The following is a 21,339-nucleotide window of genomic DNA, read 5'->3' as shown; positions in this document are numbered from 1 at the left end:
AACATTAACAATTTTACAGACTAGGTAATAGATGAATTGTCTGAATTAAGCATACCAGACATTTTCTTCACTTCTCTTAACATCATTCACCATCAGAATGTGTCAGTTTTCCCTAAAACGAACACTTCTCAATGAGTATGTTGTCTATGATTTAGTCACCACCTCGTGGTTTGCAATCCACAAAACACATTTGAATCAAATTTCCACAAACACAGAATTATAATCACATTTTGCTCATTTTAAAACTTCCAATAGAAGTCTTCTCCATTGTCAACAAGGATGAAGTTTCCTTCTGACATATGAATGTTTCTCTGTCCACAAATTCCACACTGGAATTCCTCTTTCTCGTGTCATTTTATACGTTCGGACAGATAGGAATGTTTCCGGGACGTTGTTGCACTCTCAGCATGTTTGGAGATCTTGAGCAAACTGAACTTTTATGACTCTGATGTCTGGCTGTGTTGATTTGACCCCATAGACCCATTTTCAAATGAGCCATGACCTGAAATACTTCAGAAGATCACATATATATATGAACCAGTGGTTAAAAAAAACATAAACTAGTAGTAAAATCGATTTATGAGTGGACTATAAAAATCTGCCCTTTCTTTATACGTGTTTTTATGCTGTACACCTTTGTGAAACACTAGTACTTTATTAATCTTCTTTGACTGAAACTATGAATGTCATTTACTTGATGTTTACTAAAACTTTAACTTGAGTGCTGCAGTGGGAAATTACACCAAATTACAGAAATAAAAACAAAAATAAAACATGATGAAACAGAAGTAATAAATGGAACATGTACTTTTCATGAATGACAAAAGGTTAATAAAAAAGAATTTATTAGCATTATGTTTAGCTTTACCAAATATGTCACAGTCACTTTGCTAAAAGAGTCTGTCGAGAACATATTAAATCTAGATAAATAACAATAAGTCAAGTTAATGCCCAAGTCGATCCATATGACAATGTGACTTTGGTTGATTTCAGCTCTGGAGGTTTGGATGAAGTACTGGATCAGTATCTGTGAAATAAATAAACATCATTAATGCGTCAGCAGTTTTAATAAGATTTCTGATTCCACTCCTACTTTAAACTCACCCTGTGATTCTGCAGTTGTGTGCTTGGACGTACGACCCCGTGTATCTAATGTCACATCTAACAACGTTATTGGAGAAGTCAGACTCTTGCACCTGGAAACCTGGGTTCACGGTCACCTGTCAGTGGTTCACATGGTTTCAAAACATGTCTCTAACTTTTGGAATAACTCAGGGTACCTTTACATGACAACGATGCACTAAAAAATAAAAGTTTTTCCTTTGCATTTTACGCGTACAGACAACATTGTCAAAACGATCCCCTTTCACACGGATCTGTGAAAACGACTAAAAACGCTGTATTCTGCTGCCAGGCCAGTAGATGGCAATATTACTTTGTAAAGAAACACTAAAGGTCCTTGCACAGTGAGTCAGAAATTTTCGTATGCGTATTTTCGTATTCGTCATCCTAAAAATTCGTCCGATGGGTATTAATTAATCCGTTGCGCAAAAATTCGCTAAACAATACAAAATGGCGTCTTCAAGCAGTGAGGATGGTTTTGTTGTCCTATCTCTTCTTAAAAAGAGAAAAAGAGAGAGGAAAAATTAGGTCCATCCAGTCCTGAGATGGCGTAGAGAGGAAGGAGAGTTCACTGTGGGATTATCCCGAGCGATTCAAGGTTTACTTCAGGATGTCAGAGGCTCAGTTTGATGCTTTGCTAGCGATACTGGAGCCACATATTAAAAAGAAGACCACCAATATCCGTGAACCAATTTATCCTGAACGGTTATGGATCTTGGCATTCGCTTGTACGGTGGCTCTGACTTGTCAAAATACCTCTCAAAATGTTTGCTACGGATGCGAAAAACGCAGAAAATTGAACCCGATCCGAATATTTATATGACGGACGAAAGTTTCGGAGACAGTGTGTAAACGCGATTGAAACAACATAAGGTCGTATTTATTTTTTAACGTGCGAAAATTTCGGGCTCGAATTTTGGACATGTAATATGCATAACGTCACCGGTTTCACAAATTTGCGTTTTTGTAGTTTACACGGAGGCAATAACGGTATAGTTTGCGTTTTCAGGCCCCCAAAACTCCATTGTCGTCTAAATGAACAGTCAAAAGTTTTCAGTTTTTTTTTGTTGAAAAAGTTGTCGTGTACACGGCCCCTAAATAATCCTAAAACTCACCTTTAGAATATAATCTCCAGGAGAAACATCGGTAACATCAATCCACTGACAGTCGATGTTGGCATGGTAGGTGTCATAACAGCCTGGGCTCAATCCCTGCTCCAACAAAGACAAAACCTTCTAAACTGGCTGATAAAACAGCTTAATTATGGAAAAAATAAGACATTTTGCATTGACATGAGTGACATTATTCTCCGCACCTGTGTGTGAGCAGTGCAGGCGTATCTTCTCCTCACACCAGGATCACAGCTGGTGTCCTCCAGACAGAAACTGGCTTTATGACCCTCAGCCACCTTTCTGCCCGTGGAGACGTCCAGGAGGTCATAATTGCTGAAGGCATCCATGCTGTGATAATGTCTTAGGATGAAAACAAAGTTATATAGTAAAGTAATCACTTTGTATTCAAGAAATTAATAGAAGAGTCATTTTTTTTACTATACTTTGAGTTTCTGTAGCTAGTAACGCCATGGTCAAAAAAATGCAAAGCATTTAAAGTCCCCCTGTGGTGAAAATACAGCTTTTAATGTTGTTTATGTGTCTATGTGGTGTTTTTAATATGCTTTAAGACAAACCATGTGTAAATTCATAAGTCGACACCATTGCTGAGTATTTTCTCCTTAAAACTGCAGTGAATCATTAGGCTTGTTCGACTTGAACCGGCGCTGCACAGACCGATCGGTGAATGACATCAAAGTACCGCGAGAGCGAATAGAAAGTAGACGGCTCCTTATGCTTTTGAATTGCTCTCGCGGTACTTTGATGTCATAAACCGATCGGTCTGTGCAGCGCCGGTTCAAGTCGAACAAGCCTAAAGACAGTCTCAAAAACACGGTTTGAAATCGCTGGTGTTTCTGACGTCACAAACTACCTTGTAACCAATCAGATCAACGTGTGATCGTCAATGAGTGGATCTCTGAGCTGCGTGAGTGAGTGGAGGCGGGGCTCATTTGCATATTCATAGAGGCAAGGGTGTAGAATTACATTCAAGATATTTAAGGGCTGAAGAAATTTATTTCAAGGAAAAATGTAAATATGTAATATGTAATTTTGCTGATCAAAGATGAGTTTTAAGGGATAAAATGATTGACTACAGGGGGACTTTAACAAATATGCATACATGTAAGTACATGTAACGTTCTAGATTAGATCATAAAGTTGTCAGGAACCTACTGATGGCAGCTGTGCCATTCCCATTGATGATGTGGTTTCACAGGGAGAAAATCTGCTGTGCCTTGATTTTTGACCCTCTGAGGAAATCGGAGAAGCACTCTGTAATCAAGGTCCCTCACTCTCGCACCGTATGCTGAACTTGAGGGAAAAGGCAAATATTCATTTTAAATGGTCAAGAAAAGTTGTATTTTTCGCTGCTATGGTTCGAGTCAGTATACCTGGAGAGACAGTCTTCTTCTGCGGCACATCTTAATGTGTACATCTGCACTCTCTGGATATAAGATGCAGCTTGGATATAGTATGGATCAGGAATGAGATCAGGCAGTCCTGGGAAATGTTATTAGTCTTATTAATATTTAATAAGCTAGGCTATATATATTCAAATGCAGTTTAGAAACCAAAAGTAGTCTCAACATTTAATCTCAGTGCTGTCTATGACAAATAAATTAGATCGTTTGTCATTTCAAAAGTTTAATCAAGGTACCTGAACAACTTTTCAGTAGCCTATAAAAAAAAGGTCAAGTTCGCCTGAGGTAATCATCAACAGTACGCGGAAAGATCATTTTTCATCGGGATTGGACACAACATTGAGAAACTATGACAAGTAAATTGCCATTTATCACTTTTCTTATAAGTTAACATCATACTATTGGTTAAACATACCGTTTGTGTTTTAAAATGCTAATTTCTGGCCAACAGTGGGCGCCAAAAAGACGCGAGATCAACATCAGCTCGCGCCGCGAAAACGTCTTACTTTAAAGACAGTCGACAGCCCTGCAAGACAAGGTAAAATTCGCACATTGACTAAAAAGTTCAAAATGTTGTTTTACCATTATGGAAATACCGTGTACCCTGACCCGTTTCTCTGTGAGGAAATCTATTGGCACTTCCATACGGGAGCATATTAAAGTAGAAAGAGTTTCTGCTGTTTACATGAGGATTCGTTGGTTCATCACCAATAATAGTTTCTCCTCCTCTTTCCTCAACCTGGAAGCGAGGATTTTCCGTATGTCTGTTATTAACATATGTTGGAGGTGAAGCTGAATTGGTTCTTGATGAATTATTAGCAGTTTTACTCCCAGTCGAAGTGGAAAGTAGAGTTAGCGGATTCTCCTCAATATTGATAGTGGGTGGTTTTTCAGTAGTTGCAGTGGGTGATGCTCGTTTTGAGGTTTTGGTAAGTATGTTGTGGTGTCCTGGTGCCCTTGAAGCTTTCACAGGTGCCAGTGTAGGTTTTTCAGTTGGGGTCCGCAGTGCTTCATCTGAAGAAAGTGCAGATCTTTTTGCATGCAAAGACAACTGATTATTCTTCTTCATAGGAGATGTACGACCAGACATCATGTAGTGTCTTGCATCCATACCAGGACTGTGCTCTGGCACAGAGTTTGAATGGACCACATGCCCAACTGTGTGCATCCCATTGGCAAAACGTCCCGTGGAAATCCTGCCTGTTTGCATCATATGCCTCGTCAATAAGAATCTTGTATGTTTTCCAGAAACAGGTGTGTGATATTGAGAACCGGAGCCCAGTAAACTGTAAACCTGTCCGTTAGTTTCCCACTTAATCTTGTGTCTCCAGGGTCCACTACGCTGCGCGGTGCTAAAACACACCAGGGCGCTCAGGTAGAAGAAGAGAATAAATGAGTATTTCTTCATTTCAAAGCTATTGGACCAGGATGCAATAGAAAGTGTGGCACTTTGTGCTCCCCAAAGCTTTTAAATAAGAGCCCAGTATGAAAGGCGGTACATTGGAGGCGTTTCTCTCTCCAAACTTTCCCACTTTTTCCTCTTGAAAGTTTCACATAGACACGAATAGGCACACCACACTTTTACAAATGGGGTAACACTTTACAATAAGCTTCTTTAGTTAACATTATGTATTAACTAACATGAATTTACCATGAGCAATACATTTGTTACTGTATTTATTAATCTTTGTTAATTTTAGTTAAATAAAAATAAAGCTGTTTATTCATGTTAGTTCACAGTGCATTAACTAATGTTAACAAGATTTTAATAAAGTATTAGTAAATGTAGTAATTAAATGCTAAATGCTGTATCCAGTTCATTATTAGTTCATGCTAACTAATGTAGTTAACTAATGAACCTAATTGTAAAGTGTTGCCACAAATGGGAAATGTGGTGCCACTTTAATAGGAAATATGAAGTTAGTTGACAAAAACATGCATAACAACTAAAATTAAGTTAAAAAGGCCCATAGACTATTTGTTTTGTAGTCTTTCTTCATTGCAGATTATTGAATATCTCAGTTTTTGCCACTAGAGGGAGAAAAATATAATATTTATATATTTAATATTTGAGACCTTTTATTTAATTGCATAAGGGTTTATTATTGACATAATTTAAACAAAATGACTACCTTTGTCAATACATTAAGTGAAATATTATTCATGCCATTATCACAAGAAAATCTGCCCTACGAAACGTTTAAACCATTCCAATCTTCCAGTGACGACAATTGCTCTTAATAGCAATGAATGTCTTCACTTTCCCCTTCCACTTATTTCATTACACAAATATTTGAAGTGAATGTGTAGGCATTTGTCCTATGAGAAAGGGACACTATTGAAAAGCACATAGGCACATTCAACACAGATTTTAAAGCATGAGCTAAGGGTTTATTCAGGAAAATGTCTAGACAATGTTTGTTTTCATACAAGTTGAAGTTAAGCATCTAGCTTTATTACACAGAGCGATACATTTTAGAGCCAAGCTGGAACTTGTGTTGGAGCGGAAAAGCTGATTGTGGAGATCACCATATACATTTAAAGGTTATCTTTATGAAACGAATCCTTGAGTTTAATGCAAGCTAATTTGGGAGAGAGAAAAAATAAATATCCCAGGAATGAGATTTGTCAGGTTATTTTTCATTTTTAAGACCTCAGAAAAAAAACATTAGTTAGTTATTTAATAGTTACTGGTCCTGTTATTTATCATACTACCATAGTATTCAGTTCTGATCTTTAAGTGCACATATTCATAGTATTTGATAGCTTTAAATCCATTAACTTAATTCTATTTCCCCCTTGTTCAGATCAGGCTCATTTGACATTAAAACAAATTCCTTTAGAAATATTTTACATAAAAAAAGCAAATGGTCAGTCACAATGGGCAACAAATCCAGGGCATGGCAAAGTATACAAAGCACCAAATACACTTAAAATTGTCAAAGTTAAAGTGTTACAATAAACACTAGCATTTTCATAAAAGGAAGACCTTGGATTGAGTATCTGGGTAAGAAAAGTTTATGATCCCAGATTAAAAAATGTATAATTAAACAAAAAGTAGAATTGACATTATACAGTAAAATAAGAGAACGACAACACATGGTCATTGTGGGCGTAAAATGGAAAGACTTGACAAATGTAAATATAAAAGTCAAAGCACAATGTTTATTGGTTCACATGTAAAATCAAGCTTTGGAAGTAAATTTTTATGTGGTTAACACCATTTCAAGAATGAAGTCACCAAGGAGTGCTTTGAAGGAGTCACAAAAACTATATATAAAAAAATAAAAACTTAAAAATATGGAGACAGTCCAGGGATGCACAGATACTGAGCTCATGTACTCGTAAAAATGCTCCCGATACCAACAACATTCCTTAAAGAGGTAATGCAAAAAAGTTCCTCCACAAGTATTTAAATTACTTTCCAGTCAAACTATTTACAACAAATGCGGGTTTAAAAAAAGAAGAAAAAAAAAAAACAACAATTCATGTTAGATTCGTATTTACAATATAGTACAGATGATGGGCGGCAGCCTGCTCCTGCTGAAAGACAAAAAACAAGACAAGTTCCTTTATTATGGCACTTAAACTTATGCAATTAATAATTCCACATGACATCACCTGGAGTGGCCATCTCACCTATAAGCGGTTCAGAAGTGTATTGTGGATGTCTTCGTAAACCTGGTTGTACATTTCATCTTTTGTTTTCAAGCCATCCAAGTATTCTGTTGAAGTAGACGTGACACAAAATTAATATTTATCCAAAATATTGTGCGTTTTTGTTCAAACTCAATGTAAAGAACCTATATCATACCAATTGGCAGACCGCAGTTCTCCATGTCATATCTGTGTTTGAGGTACATGGGCCACACGTGACCATCAAACAATCCAGGAGGGTCAGGAATGGTGTACTGCCTTGTACTGAAATAAATAATACATATATTTATTGAAGCTGCTCATATTTAGCACAATTCATGAGTGTATACAATTATATCACACCTTCTCCGCCTCTTGCACTCCTCGTACGGGATGCTTATGTAATAAGACTTGGCAAAGACGTCCAGCAAAGGCCTGTTTAGGGATAAAAAGATCAACGTCAAGATAAAAAGATCACAACTTTAAAGTGAACACCGTCAATGTAACTGCGAACGAAGTCATTTACTGATTACTGTACTTCTACACAGCTGGTTTAGAAATCAGCACATGCCAGTTCCACGCCAATAGCTCAGTCTCCTTATCTACACCCCCGCAGGGAGTCACATGACTGGTGTGTGCGTCGTGTACCCTAATGTCTCCTGACATGCACTGAGCATATGTAACCAAATGTCCCAAGAATCTAATCTTTTCAATTCATGCAGTTCAAGCCACCATAAAGTTGTGTGACTCACTTGTAGTTGTACAGTAGAAATCCTTCTACGATGAGAATGTGCACTTGGCTCTCAGGGTCGTCCATTTCTGCGGCCGGGGTCAACTGGATGCCGTGTGATCGGGCGAATTTAACTGGGTTCTCCTCCCAGCCCTTGATGGTATTCACCATGGCCTCCATATCCAAAGATGTGATCACTACAAAAGCAGAACAAAATATTTTAGCGCTAGCACAAACGTTGAATTTTAATTTAGCAAAGCCACACTGGAGAGAATGAAAATGGGTTGGGAGGGACATTTTAAAATCTTTGTTATGGGAGGCGATGCGTAGAATGAGTTATGCTCTCCTACGATTTATATATTCTTACCATCCCACTGTTTAAAGCCATCCGCTCCGACTGCTATCTGATCCGGAGGCTGAAATAACAGTGACCAGTAAAACACTGCAGCAAATGCCGTCATGTATATTACAGAGCCAGACTGCTGATCTAGAATCAGTTCTTGGCCATCATGACCTGATGAATAGAACTTGATAGATGGGAGGAAACTGATCTTGGATCAGCACTTTTTCTAACATGCCATATACACTGATCTTCTTATCACAGCCTTATACAAGTACCCAAATTAAAGGGATAGTTCACCCAAAAATGAAAATTCTGTCATCATTTACTCACCCTCAAGTTGTTCCAAACCTGTATGAGTTTCTTTGTTCTGCTGAACACAAAGGAAGATATTTGGAAGAATGTTTGTAATCAACAGATCTGAGTCCCCATTGACTTCCATAGTAGGAAAAAAATATACTATGGTAGTCAATGGGGACCGAGATCTGTTTGGTTACAAACATTCTTCCAAATATCTTCCTTTGTGTTCAGCAGAACAAAGAAACTCATACAGGTTTGGAACAACTTGAGGGTGAGTAAATGATGATAGAATTTTCATTTTTGGGTGAACTATCCCTTTAAAGTTTTATCAATTAATTAGAGGAAGATCAAATGTAAAGAGTCATTAAAGGATAGATTATATTAAAGTTAACGTTACTTCTTATTTAAGTCATGTATGCAGTACTACTAACAGACAAGAACAGAAAGCTACAATTAAAATGGCACAGCAAATTAACTATTAAAATTTAAAATCTACTTTTGAATAACAAAAATGATACACTACAAGGGCTCTTAGTCCTTAGGTGTAACTTTTAGAAAGCTGACAGAAACCTAACCAGAAATATTAAATATCAATATTAAGCCTACATTTAGATGAACTCACCTTGAAAAAGTCATCCTGGTGAACCACACAGCAGTTTGGTAAGGCATTGATTAACCTGTCCGTCAGGGTGGTTTTACCACCATTAGTCACACTAAAAATGAGTAAATAACAAAAGAAATGTTAAACATAATAATACAGAGTTAAAAAAGAAATCAAAAAGCAAAACGATTAAACTTGTTTTTAAAGTATAATAATCTTTCATTTAATAGTGTATGTTAACAGTTTAATCATATAAAATTGGCGGGATGGTTTCCTCAGTTGGCTCATAACAACAAAAAATATACCATTGTTTACCCGCGTGTTCAATACACGCAATTCATGTTCAATATCTCTTAAATTATTTTATATAAAAAATCAATCAAAATCATAAGCTGAAGTAACTTTCAGTGTCTTTAAAGCCACTGTTACTTTAATATTTCGTACTTTGTTTTAAAGCAAATGGTGGGCACAAACACATTACAAATCACAAACAACATTAAAAAGGAAACCTCAAAAAGAAAATCAATAAAAATACTGTTAATTTACTTCACACACATTCACAACAACAATACACGAATAATAAATGAATAGATATATTAAGGCGCGAATAGCCGTTATAAAACATTCATAAACTTCGGCGCGCTCACCAATTTAAATCTCCCGCTCAAAACATAAACAAACGTTTCAAAGCTCGCGATCCCGTGAAAGCACGCATCCAACACGTCATGAGTGAGAATAAAAGACGGCAATAATATAATAAATTACTATCTGTATAATATATTATATTAACTGAAAAATATTAAAAGCCACATGGCTGGCTGGACTATAACTATTACAACTAGTTGTTCATAATATAACTTTAAAAAAAGTCACTTACCCTCCTATTCCAATGATGTACTTCATTGTATCCGATCTGGTTTGAGTTTTACAATTTAAACTCCGCAAAACGCCTAAAATTAAAGGTTAGCTTAAAAAGGTAAATTTTCAATCTTGTCTCTGTATTCCGTAGTGACTGACTAGTGAGTAATGGGGGAACAAAGTTGCACGTGGGCATATAACCCAATTCTTACGTCATAGAAAGGGCGTGGCTAAAGTGCTAGGAAACCAATCGCGGATCACTCAGAGAGAACATTCATATAACAGATTCAGCCTATAAATTCCCACGAATTTCAGGGACAATTTTTGTACGATTAGAACAAATAAGCAAACAGTTTTTAAATATTGTTTTTCTAAATCAGCAAGAACAAACTGTACTGTCAACAGTCCTTTGAATCATTTTAGTTGGTTCTCTTTATAGGACCGTAGAGCACATTTTTTAAACGTATATTAAAATTAACAACAGTTTAAGTAAAGTTAACAGTTAAATGCCACACAATACACTATTATAAATCATATGACAAGGATAGTGTCACTTAAACGTATTTAGGTCTATCTGTTTTATGTTATCACAAAATGCTGACAGGGATATCCTCAATGGACTCTCAAATATTTAGGTGAGGGGTCAGAATAATTGAAGGGCAAAATCACATGCATTGTGTGTGGTTACAGTTAATAATGCAACACATGTCTTTTATAATCAAAATTAAAAATGCATATGCACTTGAATGTTATGGACTAGAACTACTAAATCCAGGTGTGAAAGATCAGCTTATGTCAAAGATTATGGTTAATAAAGGTAATGTTTCCCATTTCCAAATGACACTGAGGGTCATTTTTTTATTTAGGTCTAAGAGTGTGACTGGTCACTCCATCGTAAAGACTGCTGATATAATAGTCACATACACACATATAAATAGTCTGTCACATCATGGAAATACGAAAATAACTATCTTGTGATTAGATGCAAGACTTCAACGCAATTCTTTGTAGTTGATTTGTTTGATAGGATAAGTTGAGAGGTAATGTCCCGCCTTTGCTTTAAATTTAAGCACGAAATGTTTTTACCCTGTAAAGTCAAAATTGTACATTTATACATTAGCTTTCAGAACACATGATCAGTGATTCAGATACAAAGATAGACAAAAGAAAAGACGAAAACAAATCAATATTGTTCGCGTACACGTAGCAGAATGTTTAATTTTTCATAGCAAACATAAGGCAACATAAAAATACTGCTGAATACATTAATGTCAGAATGTTTTCAGAGATGACTGGCACTTATCATTTACAAAAGCTGCTCAATAAACAAGGGGTTAAAACGTTCAAAAAACATCCAAGAAAGGATTCCAGGCAAACAGAACTGGCGAAATGGAATAAAGTTACATTCGATTTGAGCGCATACACACAGAGAAGCACATGCACCACCAATCAAATCCTTGAGCGGACACATCCGTCGATTAAAGGCAGGTCACATGACAGTCTCAGAAAGCAGGGAACGGCCTATTTAAAAAAGCGTTAACTGCAAAGAGGCTACAATGCATGATGGTACATCCTGATACTGAAAACAGCAACGTTTCTCTGTGCGTCTTTCCATTTGTTGGTGGATTTCGAGATGCTTTTTTTTATTTTATTGTGCCTTTGCAGACGAAAGCGAGATCAGCTTGCCTTCTCACCCGCGTACTTACAATTCAAGGTTCTGCTTTGTTGCTGATCTGAAACTAGTTTTGCGTCGTCTAATATGTATATGAATAATTTGGGAATATGACAAATGGTCCAAGATCAGCATCAAGAACATTCCCGCTCGTCCCGCTCAGAGTCCAGGCTCTTCAGTCGTTGTTGTCCTGGAGACAGAAAGTGGTTTGAGTATTTTAATGTGCCGTTATATGATCCAATCACGGAATAATGACGTGCTATGCGTGTTTGCTCACCTCTCTGGATTGGTTGGCTTCTGTTGCTGTTCTTGATGCTGTTGTTCTTTCTGTTCCTGCTCCATTCTACAAAGACAAATGCATTCTGGGTAACTTATTCTATTATCCAGTCACAATTGCTGCGTCCCAATTCGCATACTATTCGAAATTAGGATTAACGTTCCAATTCGTAGAAATGAGTATTGCAAAGATACCCGGATGGTCTACTTTTTCCAGTTGAAATCTGAGATCCGCGCACACATCAACGGCTAATATTACCCACAACCCATTGCACGCTGGACGAGGTTTCGATTAGAACTACAAGCATGAGTAAAAAGTGTTAAAAAAAACTACAAACATGGCGAATGTGTGACGGTTAAGTAGATAAAGTTTAGATAAAGGTGTTTAAGTAATTAATCATCAGTATCTAACCTGACGAAAATATATTTATTCAAAGTTATCCACATTATATTCCATCTGAAACAGCATTGTGAACTTTTGTAAAGATACGTTTGGTCATTATTAACTTTTAAATGCATCATTATGCATTAATATGAGGGGAGTCTCCGCATGAAAGACCCGCGACTGCAGATCAACGTGATTCTGCATTTCTCTCCGATACGGTAGGAAATTAAAGAAAATTGAATGTGGAGGATTTTAACTGTGATAAGATGATTGACAGGTCAGTTTAAACAGTGACAGTTTGCCTACTCCTCTGCTACACACTCAAAATATGTACTTTTTCTTCACAAAAACAGTACATACTTTTAGGGTGTGGTATAAGAAGGTGAATTGGGACGCAGCAAATGGGAGTCTCCTCTTCCGGTTTAACTAACAAGAGCCAAATAAACAAATTTTGAGGATTTTGGTGATTACCTCTCTTTTCTAGCATTGATTCTTTCCTCTTCAAATCTGCAAAAATTGACAAATTGACCTCGTAAATTTGGTATCAGGTTATGGGTTTGGGTATATATTTGTTTGAAATCTCCTTACTGTAAGATGCACTCTGGGATCTGAATATGATCCATAGGAACAATCTTTTCCAGCTCTTCGAGGCTGTGCACGTAACGGATCTTGTTCATGAACTTCACACTGTGGAGCATAAGATATCATTTATGAGCATGTCTGAACCTTTAGTGAACTTTATATTCATGCGTTGTTAACCATGTTTACCTGATGAAGGGTTTGGAAATTGCGAGGACTGTCCGGATGAACCAGGAAGGATGAGTGATGATCAGAGACTTGAGGTTTTTCCTCAGTCTGATAGATAGATGGATTTTGATTAAATTAACATGAATCTATTTGAATCTATCGCTCTATTTGCATTAAAGCGATCACTGTTTCCGTACCTTCTGTCAATCATCTGATAGCACTTCTTCAGCCAGCTGATCCCGGGCATCTTACTCCGCGGTGTTCCTCCGTTCATGTAGATGATCAGGTAATCCTCCGCGACCAGCATCTCCAGACTGCTCACCACATACCTGAGGACCAGTGTTCAGGACACTCATTACAAGTAACCTGAGTTACCTAATCAGATTACCTTTACAAGTAACTAGTAAAGTAGCAAGTTACTTTTCCACATTTATTGACTGACAGCTCTCCTGTCCTCATGTTGAGAGAAATAAAGTGAGGAGGTGTTGTGTGTGTGTGTGTGTGTATGTGTATGTGTGTGTGTGCGCTGTGTAAACATGATGGTTATTTTAGTTCTAGACTAAATGTGAACATGCATTTACGCATCTCACTTGCACGAAAATATAAGGAAATATAAAATTATAATTTATAATTAACTATATTAAATTACACAAATATACTTGATGTATTTAATCTCACTTTATTAATCCAGATTTGCTGCTGACCTTCAATGATCTAATTCAACCATACTAATAAGAAAAAATGACTTTAGATTCGATTTATAAATAAGAGTGAACTTCCTTCTCCTGTATCCTATTGTTCTTTAATCCAGAACGGCAGCACATCAGAAAGGTTTGTTTGAGCGGCGCCCTCTACTGTACAGCCGTAAATATGCATTTCCCTCAGCCTGAGGCGTATTCATTTCCCTTTTGGTGTGAAAGGGCCTTAACATTTGCTAAAAATAGAACTTTTTTTGTTGTTATTAAAAAACAAACATGCAAGCCCAGCCCAGGTGAGAAAAAGTAATGCAAAAGTAATGTAACGTATCATAAAAAGTAACTAAGTATTGTAATTAGTTACTTTTTTGGGGTATTATAATATTGTAATGCATTACTTTTAAGTAACTTTCTCCAACACTGGTGAGGACAGCAAAACCAAATCAAGACGAACACACAACAGGATTGTAGAGTCTGGGTTAGCTGTGTCTTACAGAAAGAGATTTTCCATCAGGTAATGGTAATCCTGGCAGCTGCTGTCGGGAAGATAACATGCTGTGAACACAATGATGGCGTTCAAGCCCTCGCCATAGTATCCTGAAGAAGAGAGAGAGAAGCATTCAACTCAAGTCAAGTCACCTTCATTTATATAGCGCTTTTAATAATATGGATTGTTTCAAAGCAGCTTTACAGTGGCAATAGGAAATTACAGTAACAGAGATTGTTTAGGCTTTACAGCAGCTCTAGAATAAAGTCATTCTCCAGCTTAAGTTAGTTTTTGATTGATTGATTCACTTCCATTGCGAAGATCATTAGTTATTAACTTAGGGGCCGCTAACATGACACCGTTCTAACAGAAAACCCTTAATGCGCTCCGGCCGCTCATCCGCACAAAACAGTGTTTGGTGGCTCGAGAACTCAAGAGTTGAAATTTTTTGAAAAACAGAAACAGACACTCGCTCAAGACACAGCGACGGCTATATAAACGTCATAAACCGCGACGCGGATAACGTGACGTACCTCCGTGCGATATGACGCGCAGATAGGGTCGTATGACCTGCATATCGATGCGATGTTCCTGTTCTCCGATGATGACGGTCCTCCACAGACGCCCGTTGACCCCCGTCCCGTCCAAACCTTCTCCATCAGCGTCACTGTCAGCAGGAGGAGCTTTGACTGAGGCCACAGGGGTGTCATCTGACCAATGAGAGAACATCAGTATCTGTGCATCTGTCTATCTATATATCTATCTATCTGTATGTCTGTCTATATATCTATCTATCTGTCTGTCTATCTGTATATCTATCTATCTGTCTGTCTGTCAATCAATCTATCTATCTATCTATCTTTCTATGTCTGTCTGTCTATCTGTATATCTATTTGTCTGTCTGTCTATCTGTATATCTATTTATCTGTCTGTCTTTCAATCTATCTATCTACAGCAGTGGTTCTCAACTCCAGTCCTCAGGACCCGCTGCTCTGCACATTTTGTATGTCTCTCTTATCTGACACACTCAGTTCAGTTCATGGAGTCTCTCCTAATGAGCTGATGATCTGATTCAGGTGTTGCTAAATAAGGGAGACATACAAAATGTGCAGAGCAGTGGGTCCTGAGGACTGGAGTTGAGAACCATTGATCTACAGTATCTATCTCTCTATCTATCTCTCTATCTCTCTATCTATCTATCTATCTATCTATCTATCTGTCTGTCTGTCTGTCTGTCTGTCTGTCTGTCAATCAATCTATCTACAACATCTATCTATCTACACTATCAATCTATCTACAGTATCTATCTATCTATCCTGGAGCCATGAAGAACAGCGTTTCCTTACCCTCCCACTCCAGGTCATTGCCGTTGGTTATAAACTCGAGCGAGTCCGTATCATCGGGCGTCTCGATATCATCCACATTAATATCCAGATCATCGGGCGTATCGAGGAAGTCATCGGAGAGCAAGGACCCTTCGCTCTGGTCCAAAGACACGTTCATATCCGGCGCCACCAGTGTGCGCCGCTTCCGGTGAGCTCCGCCCCCTCCGGCTCCACCAATGAGGAGAGAGTTTGGGGGAGCTAAGCCAATCAATACAACAGAGGAGCATTATGCAAATGAAAATTATCACTTTAAACTAAACGTTTGTGTATTAAACAAAACCACTTACAAGTTCTCCCCTCGCTCAGGGCGCAGGAAGAGTCCATGTCACCCTCCGCAGGAAGTGGCCTAGAAAAGGACAATATTTCAATTCACTTAAACTGGAAAAACATGAGGGTGGGTAAATGACAAAATTGTCATTTGTAGGTGAACTGTTTCTTTAAGACGGTACTCGTCAATATTTAAATTCACTTAAAATGCCACCTGAATTTTAATCAAAACATTTGTAAGTACACATTTTTGTAGGAGAGGGAGAGTAAATGACAAAAAAAGTATTTTTTAGTACTTTTTTTTTTTTTTATAGGTGAACTGTTTCTTTAAGACGGAAGCAGATTGTGATATGCTAATGATCAGCATGGGCCCTCGGGGTCGGTGCACACGCAGCTGATAAACAGAGGGGGTTGTGAGATCCGCTGGGGTTCACAGATGCTGTTCCTGTGCTAAAAGACTATTCAACTCGCAGTTGTCATTGTTTCCCCCATTTCAGACGACAACGACAAAGACTGTTATCAGCGCGACCACGTCAACAAAGCAAAACATACCGTAGAAATGCACAATACTAACATATGTACATAAATGTATGAATCACAGACTAAATTTGGCACCATGTTATTTATAACAACAACAGCTTCCCAGTGGAGCGTCATCAGATTTCTATCTCTTACAGAGGCTGTTTGAGATAAAACCATAATGCACCATCCACAACTGTTTCAATCAATGTGTTTTTGATCAAATGTATGATTTAAAAAATCAAAACTGCACAATGAAAGCTGTTCCCGCTTACCTGCTGCTTAAGACGAAGAGGCTTTTCTAATTCTGCGAGTTCTTACTCCACGCTAGCGTGAAATCTCATGGTCTTAACGCTGTTTAATATTTCAAAAGCATCATGCTGGAGCTGCTCCTGTCTCCATTTTCCTGGTGATGCTGTCCTGTGTTGTTGGCATCTCGCTGAGTCACATGACGCGGCTCGTTCCCATTTAAGGAGAGAGCTGCACCTGCTCCCGTCTGCGCTCAGGATTCGCTGACGAAACCACGCTCTTTTCCTTTTTTTTAAAGGCCTGTATCTATCTGGGATAGCCTTCAAACTTCAAGCTCTTTTTCTTTCTATCTAAATTATTACTTCAAGCTTTTAGGCTTTCTCAAGCCAACATCTTTTTTGTTTTTGTTTTAAATCTAGTTTACTAATAAACACAATTAAATGCATCTTCAGCAGCTTCAAATTTCATGCATCCAAAGGCTATAAATGTACTTTATGTAGGGGTGTAACAATATCATGTCACAATATCGCAATACAAAAATGCAACAAAATATGTATTATGGATTCTGACATGTGTATAGTTCAACCAAAATAAGAGAAAAATTCAAGTTTTCAGAGTTTTAGTGTCAGGACTACATTAAACTACTATATATAATGTTGAATATAATGTATAATAAGGCAATGGGGGAATATTTGTTCATCCTGATAATGCCACATTGTGTTATGTTACCAGTAAAAAGTGGCGTACATTATTTTAAATATATCTAGCCAGTGAAAGAGTGCAAGCATATATTCGTCTAAAATAATTCTGTATTTTCATCTTCAGAATCATGAATATTGTTATTCTGGTGTCTTTATGTTCCTGATTATTGGGTTTCCAGCACCAAATCCAAGCCTATTCATTTACACTCACAATGGAATATAAAATTTAGCATTTTAATCTACAGTACATTTTTTGTAAACCTTTTATCATGTGTCTTGGAGTATCGCAATAATATTGAATCGTGAGTTCAGTATCGAGATATGTATCGAATCGTGAGTTCAGTATCGAGATATGTAGCGAATCGTGAGTTCAGTATCGTGATATGTATCGAATCGTGAGTGTTCAGTATCGAGATATGTATCGAATCGTGAGTTCAGTATCGAGATATGTATCGAATTGTGAGTGTTCAGTATCGAGATATGTATCGAATCGTGAGTTCAGTATCGCGATATGTATCGAATCGTGAGTTCAGTATCGAGATATGTATCGAATCGTGAGTTCAGTATCGTGATATGTATCGAATCGTGAGTTCAGTATCGAGATATGTATCGAATCGTGAGTTCAGTATCGCGATATGTATCGAATCGTGAGTGTTCAGTATCGTGATATGTATCGAATCGTGAGTTCAGTATCGAGATATGTATCGAATCGTGAGTTCAGTATTGAGATATGTATCGAATCGTGAGTTCAGTATCGCGATATGTCTCGAATCGTGAGTTCAGTATCGAGATATGTATCGAATCGTGAGTTCAGTATCGTGATACGTATCGAATCGTGAGTTCAGTATCGAGATACGTATCGAATCGTGAGTTCAGGATCGTGATACGTATCGAATCGTGAGTTCAGGATCGTGATATGTATCGAATCGTGAGTTCAGGATCGTGAAACGTATCGAATCGTGAGTTCAGTATCGAGATACGTATCGAATCGTGAGTTCAGTATCGTGATACGTATCGAATCGTGAGTTCAGGATCGTGATACGTATCGAATCGTGAGTTCAGTATCGAGATACGTATCGAATCGTGAGTTCAGTATCGTGATACGTATCGAATCGTGAGTTCAGTATCGTGATACGTATCGAATCGTGAGTTCAGTATCGTGATACGTATCGAATCGTGAGTTCAGTATCGTGATACGTATCGAATCGTGTGTTCAGGATCGAGATACGTATCGAATCGTGAGTTCAGTATCTTGATACGTATCGAATCGTGAGTTCAGTATCGTGATACGTATCGAATCGTGAGTTCAGTATTGAGATATGTATCGAATCGTGACATGAGGGTATGGTTACACCCCTAACTTCATGTATTCTGTGGTGGCAACCTATGAATTTTCATAAAAGAAAAGATGCACACATACCCGGGGAAATCATCGTCCAGCCACTCGTCTCTCGCCTCGATCATGTCCATCAGCGGGCCGAAGTCAACGCTGCCCATGCTGAAGAAACCAGGACCTGGAAAACACAGTCAGATCCTTCCCTCAAGAGTTCAGGCACAAATTATCTTGATGCGTTTTTATCTAAACACGATTATTTTTCACAGGAAAATATTTTCAGGTCGCAGGCCGATCATATGGGTGTCATGTGACACTGGCTTCATCAATCCACACCAGAGGAATTTTAGTGTGCTACGGATTAATGGGAAAAAATCATTTTAATCCTTGTTTTAATCCCTGGCTGAACAGGTCTTCACTTTGATGTGGAGATAATTCCCTTTTGTTCACCTTTGAATTGTCTCTTTGAATCAGGAGGGGTTTTTTTTTTTGAACATTTGTCTGAAGAATTTATATTCTACATTTAGTTACAGAAAACAAAACAAACAACTGGGTTATTATAGTTAACTACAACAAAATTTCTCAAAAATGCAATGCAACTTTTCTCAATAACATATCTGAAAATAAAATAACACTTTATAATTAGGTTTCATTAGTTAACATTAGTTAACAAGAACTAATAATGAACTGCACGTATACAGCATTTATTAATCTTAGGTAATATTAATTTCAACATTTAATTACACATTATTAAAATCAAAAGTTGTTTTCGTTAATGTTAGTTAATGCACTGTGAACTAACAATGACTGTATTTTGATTAACTATTATTAACAAAGATTTAATATATGACACCTTATTGTAAAGAGTTACCATAAAAATCAATAAAAACTTTCTAGACACATTATTTGTAGATTTTTTTAGTTTTTTTTAAAAAGCAACAACAGCTAAAAAAAAAAATTACTTCAAATAAAAAAAATTACATAAAAAATAAAAAATTCTTTGAAAACTATAATAGTAGAAAGTAAATTATAAATTGTAACTTGAAACTTTATGGTAGTGGCTTGAAAGCACTAATACACTCATTTTTCAGAAATTCGTGCAATAAATGCATCCCATTCAAAGCATATTAACTGGTCAAATCTTTGATAGACTAAAATAATAACGATTCATTATTAATCCACTCTTACTCACAGACGGATCAGGTTATTCCCGGCGAACTGCTTATCTTCGCTCTTCATCCAGACGGAGCAGAACGCAGGTGTTGATGCAGGTGTTGGTCCAGGAGAAACACAAGAGTCCTCTGTTCACTGTGAGGGAAAAACTACAAACTCTCCAGCTCACAAACACACACACTTTCACACTGAATTCAGCCCATGTAGTTTCTAGAAGATGCGGTTTAAATCCAGAAATGACCAGTAAGGATGCTTTAGGAATATCTGTCATATTCCTTCTCGTGCTGAATGCTGAATCTCAGGATGAATAGAGCATCTGTTATTTAGGCACTTCCACATCCTCGAAACACTGGAACAACAGAGCCTTTGAAACCAGTTTGATACAACCCTCTGAACCCACAGGTGGCGCTAATGTGCAAGACATATATCTGCTTATTTTGGATGAGCAAGAAAATTAGCTTATTAAAACATTAAAAAAAACCCACTTAATATCTGTAATCCATGTATGCAGATTTAGTTGTTTATCTTGTAAAATGTTATATTATTATATGTATTGCAATCCTTTTTATATATATTATTTATATTTAATTTGTTTTTACATAATATTTAAAATTTCTTATGTAAAATATTGTAATTTTTTTAAATACAATTTTGTAAATTTGGTTATTTACATATATTTGTCTGGTGTTAGTCTTTTTTTATATATAGACATTAATCTTGCATGTTGTGCATTTTATTAATAAATTACGTATTATAGGCTAAAGTATGGGGACTTATGTCAGTCAATTAATATTGTTAGAATATTATTAAAAAAAAAATTTTCTAAGCAGACAGTCACGTTACACAATAAATAACGCCTTATGTGTTCCTGAGCGTTAAAGTGATAGTTCACCCAAAAAATGTAATGCTGTCGTCATTTACTCAACCTCAAGTTGTTCTAAACCTCTATGAATTTCTTTCTTCTGTTGAACACAAAAGAAGATATTTTGAAGAATGCTGGTAAGCAAATCGTTTCTGGTCCCCATTGACTTCCATATTATTTTTTTCTATACTAGGGAAGTCAGTGGGGTAGAGCAACTTTTTTATTGTGATGTGCCCGAAGCCTAATTCGGAATTCGGAAAGGCACGTAAAATTAAAAACGCATTCTACGGAGCCCCTAAAGGGACATAGTTAGGCTTACTGTGGTATAATTGACAAATATCTAATCTTGTATCTCTGTATGTTTTGCAAGAATAATAATAATAAAAAAAAATCTAATCTTGTAAAATGTGTTGATAAATACTGCCGCTCCCTAAACAGAGTACACATGATCGCAAATTGGAAGCGATT

General features: G+C 37.1%; 3 protein-coding genes across 6 annotated transcripts; all 3 read right to left on the bottom strand.

Moving 5' to 3' along the window:
- Positions 1–950: 950 nt before the first annotated feature.
- Positions 951–4,938, bottom strand: loxl5a (lysyl oxidase-like 5a). The gene is made up of 7 exons (XM_084415519.1): positions 4,238–4,938; positions 3,626–3,734; positions 3,408–3,545; positions 2,438–2,594; positions 2,238–2,333; positions 1,105–1,220; positions 951–1,027 (listed from the first exon to the last, which is right to left on the bottom strand). The coding sequence occupies exons 1-7, from the start codon at positions 4,866–4,868 to the stop codon at positions 1,021–1,023; spliced, it is 1,254 nt and encodes a 417-aa protein (XP_084271645.1). The 5' UTR covers positions 4,869–4,938; the 3' UTR covers positions 951–1,020.
- A 1,862-nt stretch (positions 4,939–6,800) lies between these two features.
- On the bottom strand, positions 6,801–10,291 carry mibp (muscle-specific beta 1 integrin binding protein). The gene is made up of 8 exons (XM_084416840.1): positions 10,140–10,291; positions 9,284–9,374; positions 8,389–8,437; positions 8,044–8,218; positions 7,655–7,726; positions 7,470–7,576; positions 7,295–7,380; positions 6,801–7,198 (listed from the first exon to the last, which is right to left on the bottom strand). The coding sequence occupies exons 1-7, from the start codon at positions 10,163–10,165 to the stop codon at positions 7,295–7,297; spliced, it is 606 nt and encodes a 201-aa protein (XP_084272966.1). The 5' UTR covers positions 10,166–10,291; the 3' UTR covers positions 6,801–7,198.
- Positions 10,292–11,307: 1,016 nt separating this feature from the next.
- Positions 11,308–20,393, bottom strand: atcaya (ATCAY kinesin light chain interacting caytaxin a). 4 transcript variants are annotated; one of them, XM_084416740.1, is made up of 12 exons: positions 20,029–20,393; positions 18,924–19,017; positions 16,055–16,113; positions 15,729–15,965; positions 14,916–15,092; positions 14,390–14,492; positions 13,398–13,529; positions 13,222–13,308; positions 13,042–13,140; positions 12,925–12,960; positions 12,070–12,135; positions 11,308–11,982 (listed from the first exon to the last, which is right to left on the bottom strand). In XM_084416740.1, exons 2-12 carry the CDS (start codon positions 18,998–19,000, stop codon positions 11,952–11,954), a joined length of 1,104 nt encoding a protein of 367 aa, XP_084272866.1. In that variant the 5' UTR covers positions 19,001–19,017; positions 20,029–20,393; the 3' UTR covers positions 11,308–11,951. The 4 variants fall into 4 exon arrangements, with proteins under 4 accessions (XP_084272866.1, XP_084272867.1, XP_084272868.1 ...); XM_084416741.1 differs by lacking the exon at positions 12,925–12,960 and having other exon boundaries at positions 20,029–20,131; XM_084416742.1 differs by lacking the exons at positions 18,924–19,017; positions 20,029–20,393 and adding an exon at positions 16,829–16,999.
- Between the last annotated feature and the right edge of the window lie 946 nt (positions 20,394–21,339).

Source organism: Rutilus rutilus (assembly GCF_951802725.1).
Source record: "Rutilus rutilus genome assembly, chromosome: 8".
Taxonomy (NCBI): Eukaryota; Metazoa; Chordata; class Actinopteri; order Cypriniformes; family Leuciscidae; genus Rutilus; species Rutilus rutilus.
Note: the sequence above shows the minus strand (reverse complement) of the source record. Positions and strands in the feature narration are given on the sequence as shown.

Coding starts and splice junctions, on each gene's coding strand:
- loxl5a (XM_084415519.1), bottom strand. CDS start 4,868: ATGATGCAAACAGGCAGGATTTCCACGGGACGTTTTGCCAATGGGATG. Junction 3,546..3,625: donor GAAGAAGACTGTCTCTCCAG/GTATACTGACTC, acceptor TTTTCCCTCAAG/TTCAGCATACGGTGCGAGAG. Junction 2,334..2,437: donor CCTGCACTGCTCACACACAG/GTGCGGAGAATA, acceptor TTGTTGGAGCAG/GGATTGAGCCCAGGCTGTTA.
- mibp (XM_084416840.1), bottom strand. CDS start 10,165: ATGAAGTACATCATTGGAATAGGAGG. Junction 8,219..8,388: donor TGGCTTTAAACAGTGGGATG/GTAAGAATATAT, acceptor CTGCTTTTGTAG/TGATCACATCTTTGGATATG. Junction 7,577..7,654: donor GAGTGCAAGAGGCGGAGAAG/GTGTGATATAAT, acceptor TATTTATTTCAG/TACAAGGCAGTACACCATTC.
- atcaya (XM_084416740.1), bottom strand. CDS start 19,000: ATGGGCAGCGTTGACTTCGGCCCGCTGATGGACATGATCGAGGCGAGA. Junction 16,114..18,923: donor CTGGACGATGATTTCCCCGG/GTATGTGTGCAT, acceptor GTCCTTTTCTAG/GCCACTTCCTGCGGAGGGTG. Junction 12,136..12,924: donor ATCAATGCTAGAAAAGAGAG/GTAATCACCAAA, acceptor TTGTCTTTGTAG/AATGGAGCAGGAACAGAAAG.